General features: G+C 44.9%; 1 protein-coding gene across 1 annotated transcript; it reads right to left on the reverse strand.

The window, feature by feature from the left end:
* Positions 1-616: 616 nt before the first annotated feature.
* Positions 617-4,788, reverse strand: LOC101568864 (C-type lectin domain family 10 member A). Its single transcript, XM_004638372.3, has 10 exons — positions 4,399-4,788; positions 3,592-3,694; positions 2,813-2,926; positions 2,295-2,390; positions 2,135-2,206; positions 1,984-2,055; positions 1,754-1,840; positions 1,514-1,662; positions 1,331-1,437; positions 617-1,182 (listed from the first exon to the last, which is right to left on the reverse strand). The coding sequence occupies exons 2-10, from the start codon at positions 3,656-3,658 to the stop codon at positions 1,026-1,028; spliced, it is 921 nt and encodes a 306-aa protein (XP_004638429.2). The 5' UTR covers positions 3,659-3,694; positions 4,399-4,788; the 3' UTR covers positions 617-1,025.
* Positions 4,789-9,703: the final 4,915 nt, after the last annotated feature.

Here is a 9,703-nt window from a genome sequence, read left to right on the forward strand (position 1 = left end):
CCTTCTAGTACAAATGTCTCTTACTTTCAGAAATTGGGATTGAAGCCATCATGAAATGGTGCAGTTTGATTTTCTCATAAGAGTTCTTCTAATCAAATTCACATCAGAGATAATAAGCATAATAATCCCAGAAGCATTTGTGGAATCTTAATTCGTGTCTCTGCTACCCGCCCTATTAATGTTGGTGTTTCCTTCCATGATTCCTGTTGTCCTCATGCACTTGGCTACTGTGTATTCATGGTGTTTGTTACCTGTCTGTAAATGTGGCGTCCACCAGTTTCATTTAAGGTTTTTCTTTACTTGTTTATTGGATACAGGGTCTTGCTACATAGTTCAGACTTGTAGTGATACTCCTGTCTCAGCCTCCCCAGCACTGGAATTACAGACATGCACCATCATACCCGGTTTCTGGGCTGGCACGGTGCACCCTTGGGATCAAACTTGGGTTCTTGCACTTGCCAGGCAGGCCCTTAGACTGCAAGCTATCTCCCCAGCCTCATTTAAGGTTTTTAAAGCACTCAACAAATTAAGGTGGTTGAGTTCTATGAGGTGTTGCTCACCTAACAACCCTATTTTTCAGCTGAGATTCAGAGGACAGAAAGTCTTACCCAAGCTCACACACCTGTAAGTAACAAAGCCAGGCTCCTCAGTAGACCACTGGCCCAAAGCCCTGTCAGTTCTCACTTCCTCCCAAAGTCTTCCTTCTGCCAGACAGGCTACTCTCAGCTCCAAACCCCCAGTAACCAGACAGTGCATAAGATATTTGGCTATATTTCTATTCTTTTTACTTTAAGAAGAAAAAGATGACATTAATAAGCGGCACACTGTACAAAATATAGATTTCATTCTCCCAACCACTATACATTTCACAGTACATTCCTTAGACACCATCGTTTTCCCTCTCTTTAAAATGCTAGGTGAAATTCCCCCTGAAAATGAAGGGCGCCCCTCCCCAGAAATGATTCTTAACACTTGATCTTAGCATTTCAAGGCATTGAGGAAATAAATTACAGCAAGGAAGGCTCTTAGCTGGGCTGGCTCAGTTCTGTTTCACAGATCCAGTGGTAGGGCCTCCGGCAGACGTCATCATTCCAGCTCCCGTCCCCGGTGAAGTGGGCACAGTCCTCGCCTCCTCCCAGCCCATGTCCGTACCAGTCATCTGGCTGCTCTGGACTCCAGTTCCTGGAGACAGGAGAAGACCATCCATCCACACCAGGAAGTCATTCTCAGCCCCTTCCCAGGAGTCTCTCTGACCATAGGGTCACAGGCTGGGAGGTGGGAAGAGTCGCAGACACGAGACACAGAGCTTCTGGCAAGCAAACCCACTCACTTAAATCCGCCGTCGAGGTCAGACCCGTCCACCCACTTCCAGGACCCACTTCGGTCAGTTAGGCCCATCCAGGTGCTTATGCGTCTCGTGTTGCTCTGGATAAATTTCTGTGGAGGGATGAATAGGATGGTGAGCTGTCCTGTAGCCGAGCCAGCCTCAAATAAGAGCCAGGTGGAGCCTCACCTGCTCCTCCAAGGAGTTCACCATCACTAGGTGGGCGTTCTCCATCTGGCAGTACTTGTTAGCCTCATCCCAGGACTTTCCTGATTGAGAAAACCAGTAGCAGCTGCCTTCGTGCTCCATCCAGTTAAGGGGGCAGCAGGTCCTGGAGCCTAGCAGGGGAGGGAGGATGAAGGAGTTGGGGTGATGCCTAGTGAGCCCCCAGCTGTGAAGAGAGGCTGGCCACATCCTTATCCTCCTTACCATTGCTCCTGAGCTCAGCCAACTCACAGGACAGGGACCGCAGGTCTTTTACCAGCTCCTGGATCCGTGTGCGCATCTGAGATTGATCTGGGACAGAAGCAGACGCGAGTGGGAACCACATGCTGTGTGTGGTCTTTAGTGATTCCTCAGTCATCCTATATAGGACACAGCCCAGGAACCTCATGCTCTCCAAAACAACATGCCCAGGTGCAGGGGAATAGCCATCTGACCTTCTTTGAATTCCTGCTCCTTTTTCTGCAGAGTGCTTTTGAGAGAAGCCACCGTCAGGTTCAAGCTACGGCCTGGAGAGGACGGGGCTCAGCACCAGGAAGCTGCTCCCCTGCGTACCCCCCATGCACTGTGGACACCAGGTTCTCTCACCCGCCTGCAGTTCCTCCCTGTGATCCTCCACCTCTGCTTTCAGTGAACTTATGGTTTTCTGCAACGCATCAACTGAAGGACAGAGGGACTTGAGCTCAGGAGGCAGCCCCCAGCCACTGAAACCCACCTCACCCCAGTGCTCCTTTCAAGTTTGGCTCACATTTGGAAGTCAGTTGCTGGATGTTAGCTTCATGGGCTGAGGTGAAATTGCTGGAATTTGTTCTCAGGGTTATCAGATCTTTCTGTAAGCCAGAACCTGACCAAGTGGAGGGAATGATCAGAATTAAGATTTATCAGGTCCTCACTTTACATGCCTTATCTCATGTGGGCCTTACACTGACCCCGTGGGAATGGGCAAGGCCCCATTATCCAGTATTGCACACAAAGACACAAAGGTTCAGGACTTGATGAGATTAGACACATGACCCAACTAGTAAGTGACATGAGCAGCAGCCATCCAAATCATGGGTCCCCCACCATTTCCACCCGTTTCCACCTCTGTTGTTATCAACTGTCGTTATGGCCCTCTGGGCTGCTTCATAGCAGGGCCATCACCATAGTCCTCACTGCTGTCCATAACTGCCCACTGTGCCCGTCAGTGCTCCTGCCATCACCCCAGCACTGCCGCACAACTGCACTCCCATGATTGCTTTCTTCCTGCCCGCCCCAGGCACCCACCTTGGTGTCCAATCACACAGACAACTACCAGCAGCAAGAGACTGAGGCACAGGGAGATGAGGCTGAGGTAGGGCCCATGGCAGAAATTCCCCAGTATACTCTGGAGAGGTGGAGCTGAGAGAGAAGAGAGTATCATTACAAGGAGAATCTTGGTTGTGACAGAGACAGGAGGAAAAGAACCCCAGGGACTCAACAAGGTTCGAAGCTGAGCCTTGGGATTGCTGGGATGAGAGCTAGAACTGGATGAGGAGATTCAGGGGCAAGCAGACAACCAGCCCTTTGACCCTTCCTGGACCAGCACAAGTCCTCAGTCACACAGATCTCTCACATTCCTGGGGACATAGATACTCACCTCTGGGACCCCAAATACACATAAGTATGCACAGACAGGGACAGTTGGTGATACCTGATGTCTTACCATCAGAGTTGGGGGAGGAAAAACAAGGACAGAGGTAACTAGAGAAATGGGTCCTTGGCAGGCTCACACACATCTGCATGATGGGCATACAAATTATCAAGCTTCCCTTCCAAATCAAACTGCTGCATAGCTCTCATCTCCTCCCCCCCCAAACCCCCAAAACCAGTGGAGACCTTCTATGTCTTTGTCTTTCTGAGGACCTTGAAATCTCTTCACAGTGGGCCCTGAGAGGAAATGACTCATCCAGAATTAAAGACCCAACATGTACACGGCAGCAGAGCAGGCAAGATGTGACAGTAGATATCTTGTCAGATATCTTAGCAGAGAGCTTTAGGAGAGACTGTTTCCCCATTCCTCTTACCTTTTCTAATTTCTGGGTTTTTCTTCTCACTCCCCAGCTCCTGAAAGTTTTCATATTTCATGTCCATTCTTAGACAAACACACAGCCTTTGAGGCTGCCAGAGCTGAAATTAAGAGACAAGAGTCCAGGGTGGAGCAGAGCTGGGGCCAGAGAGGAGGCTAGCAGAGTGTAGCTGAGGTCAGAGTGGAGTTGAGGCTGTAGCTGAGAATGAGCTCTGATTTAGGAGTATGATCAGAGACGCCTGTGTCTGCAGCTAAAGGTGGAAATAGGGTCAGACTTAGGCTGTTGCTTGGGCTTGAGGTTGAGTAAAGTTATTTCTACGCCTGAATCTAAAATTGGGCTGGAGCTGAAGCTGTACTGCATGGAAGGATCGGCACCACTACTCGTGGTAGATCAGAGATGGAGTCAGATCTAAGCTTGGCACAGAAAGTGCAAGCAGAATAGCACTGAGGTGTCATTTGGTGTTTAGATGCAAGTGGGTTCTGAGGTTGGGTTAAAGAAGGAACTGGATTTAGAACAGGGCTTCGGGCTATGCCTAGAGTTGGGATTGAAGATCAGACTAGAATTAGGCCAGAGATGAGCCTGAGTTTGAGTTTTAGCTTGTGACTGTGGAATGTGACTACCAAAACTCAATCTAGAATGTGTGAAAGAGAGGAGAGCCTCGAGTCTCCACTTGATAATTAAATTCCATATTGCTCCCTTATAGTTCTCCCAATTACTCCCACCCAAGACCTGAAGTCTTCCTCTCCCTGCTTCCTTTTAACATTCCCACCCACTTTAGCTCACTGGACTCACCAACCCAATTACCTTTGGAAAGGATGAAGGACGTGACTCTTGACTTTGTTGCACAGGCAGGAGTGGCCAAATGTGGGACAGAAAGAACTAGATCCTGCACCACTGGGGTGGGAAGGACCAAAGGAGGAGCCACACACATGACACATCCTGCTGATCTTTGTGTATGAGAATCAAAGTTCTGCAGCACTGAACATCCCATTTCCTCAACTCGGCACAGCAAATAATAAGACTAGACCGTAACTGGAACACACACAGAGATGTGGGAGGGGCTGGGTGTGGAGCCAGATTTTCTGTCCACCTCCTGAGCATGTTCACTCCCTTTCCTCTTTCTTGGATTCCCCTCACTTCCTCATTTTACCATGTGTAGGGGGAGCTGTACCAAAAGGGAAGATCTGTTTTTCTCCTAGGCCTGTGTCTGCATTTACCTTCTACCTCTGAATTTTCCAGAATTATTGGCATTGCCGTCCTTGACTCCCAGTGCTAGAGGAGTCCATTCTCTGCTCATGCTCAATCCTTGCCCGGCTCCCTGGCATCTGAGCATCCCCTGAGACATCAACCATCAAGCTCCCCACGTTAACATTCACTCTTGTCCCTCCAGTCAGGAGGAAGAGAGCGATAGCGACTAACATGTACTGAGTTCATGAAAGGCACAAACTTATTGAGCATCAAAATGTTTAGAGGAATTGTTCCAGACATTTTCTTTAACTAGCTAACTGATTCTCACAAGCACCTCAGGACACCTTTTGGATGATGCAAAGGAGATAACCAGGAGTCAAATCCAGTGCCACAGGCACCCTGGCCTGGATGTCTACACACACACTGTCTTCTTGAGCTGGCTCTTCATGAGCTAGACTTCAAGTCATGCTGTACCCTCCCAGTTCTCTCAGGGATTCCCTGAGCTCATGCACACATCCTTTGCAAAAAGAAGAAATCCAAGTGTGGGGAAAATAAATATATTGTAGAAATTGTTTTTATGCACACAGATATGTGTTCATCTACCTGCATTTTTAGAAGCTGAACTAAAAATATATCAGGATCATCTCTCTACCTTAATTCATGAAAGGTAATGTCTGCCTACATCGCATTTCATCACATAGCCTATCATTCATTTCCCTACTGGTAAACATGTAGGTTTTCTCCCACTTGGTTTTGTTTTTGTTTTTGGATAGTTTAATTAGTGTATTGTTTCAGTTACCTTCTTGTCACTGAGACAGTGTAAAGGAGGAAAGGTTTATTTTGGCTGTCATTTTCAGTCCATCGTTGGCTGACTCCTAAGTAGACACAGCAGAGTAGAAAGGCTATGGTGGAAGAAACCTGTTCTCTGCATGGAGGCCAAGAAGCAGAGAGAGGAGAGGAGCCAGGAAGAGAGCTGTGCACTTCCGGCTCATCCCCACAAGGGCTCACCTCCAACTAGGTCCCACTCTAACATCAAGATAGCTATAGCATGCACCTGCACGATCCAGTGACCTTTGGAAAGCCCCATTATGAGCCCATGAGAATTCTGGGGATCGTTCTTGATCTAAATCACAACGTAAGTGTTGCAGGCTGGCGCTACAGTTAGGAATGTTCCTGAATGATTTAGGTATTAGATGCTTGGTTCCCAGCAGGTCACTACTGGGAGAGAGATGGGGAAATCTTAATGAGGTGGGATTTAAACTCAGTATAGAGGCACATGTCTGTAATCCTGGCTGCTGAAGAGGGTGAGGCAGGAGAATTGTTAGTTCAAGAATAGCCTGGGCTATACAGCATGTTTAAGGCTGACCTCAACTACGTAGTGAGACCCGGTCTCAAAAAAATAAAATAATATTTAAAAGGCTGAGAATGTAGTTAAATGATGAATAATTGCCTAATATGTGCAAGGCCTTTAAGCAGGATGTTTTCCACTCAAAAACAACATCTGAAAGGATGTTTTCCATTCAAAAACACCATGCCGTCCAAATGAATTGTGGGACCTGAATCCCTTCCTTTCTCTTTCACTTCCTGGACATGAAGTGATAGGTTTTGTGCTATTAACACCCTTTCTATGATGTGCTGTTCACCACAGGCCCAAAGCATTTGAGTCAGTCAATAATGCACTGAAAACTAAAACTGTATATCAAAGTAAACCTTTTCACTTTTTAAGTTGATCATATCTTATTTGTTATAGTGATGGTAAACTGACTGACACATTTGGGTTTTGGAAGTTGAGATTGTATTTACAATAAGAGCTAATTATTAGGGTCAATTCCTAGGAAAAGATGGGTAAAGGGGACTAAACATGACATTATCCCAGCCCCACATGAAGTTTTGGAAGTTTGAACAGTGTCACCAGATTAGTTGTCCAGCACTGGGCATGTAGACCCTAACTCTGTTCAGTCACTGGAAAGAGGTGATCCCACCAATAAGATGACTTCAGGAAAGTGGTTTTCTGAAGATCACCCTCCCTTCAGTGGGTCACCAAGCCCTTCCTGGGGGAATGTCTGACGTCTGTAAGGATCATCCATTTTCCAAAAATGCCAGCTATTCTATTTTTTAAAAAAAGAAAACTAGAGAAGATGGCATAAGCTGAATCATAAGGGAACATGAGGTACCATTTCTTGAGGGCCTTGTTGCTATTGTTAGACATTTGTGTTTACCCCAAATCAGAGGGCAGAGTTTGGAAGGTTTGGAGCAGAGGAATAACTTAACCTGACCTATATATAACTGTAACAGCACGGCTGTTATATTATGAATTTCATAAAAAAGAGCATGTTTTGAAAGATCCTAGGCAAGGAGATATGTATTGTTCAGATGGTAAAAGAATGTGCATGGAAGTGGTAAAAGTGTTCCAATTCTGAACATACAGTGAAAGGCAAGTGACAATACTGCTAAGAAATTGCATGAAGGGGTTGGGGGGATGGCTCAGTGGAATAAGCCCTTCCCTGGCAAGTGCAAGAGCCTGAGTTCAATCCCCAGTTCCACAAAAAAAAAAAAAAGAAAAAAGAAAAAAGAAAAAAGAAAAGAAAAGAAATTGCATGAGGATTTCATTAAAAAGTAGTTCTTGGCCAGGCATGGTGGCACATGTCTGTAATTTCAACACTGTGGAGGTTGCTGGCAAGAGGATCACCGGGAGTTCAAGGCCAGCCAGGGGTACATAGTGAGTTCAGGACCAGCCTGAACCACATAGTGAGCCCTGACTCAAAAAAACAAAACAAAAAAAGGAGTTCTCTTTCCAGTCCCCCCACCAAATAAATTGAACTTTGAGCATTTCCCATAAGTTTCTGACTCTCTAGGAAAACGACTTTTGCAATGTTGATGCCTACAAACACGTGTTGACTTTTTCTGAACATGAAAATCATGAAAGAAAAGTGCTGAGTTTTGCCAGCAAACAGAGACAGATCAAAACCTATTGACTCTAGTAATCTTACAAGGATTTTCCTTGGAATATCTGTTTTAGTTTTTCACTTGTTAAGCTTGTCCTGCCAAAGCCTGCTTCCTTTTCAACTTCTTTTTTGAATGTAATTTATTTTAAAGAGAATAGAAAAATAATACATAAGAGATGGAAGCTATCCACAATTTTTTTTAAAAAAACCAAGATGATAGGTATTCAACTGTGGTTGTTATACTACATATTGCTGTCTCCAATGTAGTTGCTCAGATTACAGATGGAAGCATATAAAATTGGTCAAAGTAGAAACTTTAAGCATTAACTGCTACCTTCAAAAAACTGAGAGGGGCTGGGAGATGGCTCAGTATTGAATAAGCTCTTCCCTGGCAAGCACAAGGGCCCGAGTTCAATCCCCGGTTCTGCCATAAAATTTCTTCCCTTCCTTTTTTCCCGTGTCTTCTCTTTTTCCTCATCCCAATTGTTTATTCCTTATGTTCAATTTCTTCCTCTTTTACTCTATTTATTGTACTTTTCAGATCTTATTGACTCTTCCAGGTTCTTACACGAGGGAGCCAGTACAGTGTTCACAAGCAATCTTCTTTCTTTCCTCCATGCTTCTGTCTCCAGGACTTCTTTCATGTTGATGATCATAGTTCCCTTCTACATCAACCTGGCCGTGATTGCTTACCCTCCTCCAATACCTCAGTGAGTCAGGACTCTTTCTTACTAGTGAGGCGGCCAGAAGTTTATTTCCACAGGGCTCACATCCTTAGCAGTTTTCCCTTATTGAGTCACCACAAATTTGCCTTTGACCATTATTATTCCCAGACAGAGGAACGTTATGTGACACCCAGTAAGTCTTGTCATGGCAAACTCAGTCCTCTATTCTCCCCTTCTGAGGCAACAAACAGATTTTCTTTCTTAGTAAAAGTCAGTTACTCTCAAAAATACAGTTGCCTAGTGCTTAGTGCTCCTGCCTAGGGCTTCTGTACTCCGAGGAGTTTGAATCAGCCAGGAGTCAGTCTCCGCTTCCAAGAGAAATAGTCCAAAGCTCTCTTTCCCGTTGGATGGTTATTCTCCAGAGCACTAGTACTCCCTTTCCATTGCTATGGTATCCTGCCTGTTTCTTAACATTACTGTTTTATTTTGCTCTTTAAATTGTAAAAATGCACTTGAGAGGCTGAAAACAGGAGAATCACTGTAAGTCCAATATACATAGTGAGACCCTATAGACCCTGTTCTAAATATAGAAAATAAATTAATTAATTAATTATAAAATTACTGTACTGCCCACCATATTAATCCAAAAAGAATTTATCAATTTATCTTTTTAGCAATCTTTGTTTTATTGCAAATGAATAACTGGTTTATAAAACATAAAAAGGAAAATCTATATTTTTCCTTATGAATTTTTTTTTTTTTTTTTTGGTAGAACCGGGGATTGAACTCAGGCCCTTGTGCTTGCCAGGCAAGCGCTTATTCACTGAGCCATCTCCCCGGCCCCTCCTTATGAATTTAAGTAAGACTTTCATCATATATTAAGTTTTCAATTATATTTGTATGTGTTTCTTCTTTCTTTCTTTTTTTTTTTTTTTTGTGGCCAGCTCAGCCCACCCTGGGGGCGGGGCTGGTGTGGCAGATGGTACAGGGAATCAAACTGCGGTTCCTGTGCTTGCATAAGCTTGCCTAAGCAGCCGCTTTAGACCACTGAGCTATCTTACTGAATTTAGTCTATTACACTGATCTGATTTTTCTTCTTGTGCTAATATAACTAGTGTATTTTCTACACTGAAAAGCAACTCCCTACAAATACCAGGTGAGCACCCTATAATTTAATTTAGTTCTGATGCTATTCACACAGGTAGCAAACCTAAAAAGCTAAGGGCTTAGGACCGGGGAGATGGCTCACTGGAATAAGTGTTTTCCTGGCAAGCTCAAGGTCCTGAGTTCAATCCCTGGTTCCGCCAAAAA

This window comes from Octodon degus, unplaced genomic scaffold (assembly GCF_000260255.1).
Source record: "Octodon degus isolate 3935 unplaced genomic scaffold, OctDeg1.0 scaffold00098, whole genome shotgun sequence".
In the NCBI taxonomy this organism is placed as follows: domain Eukaryota; kingdom Metazoa; phylum Chordata; class Mammalia; order Rodentia; family Octodontidae; genus Octodon; species Octodon degus.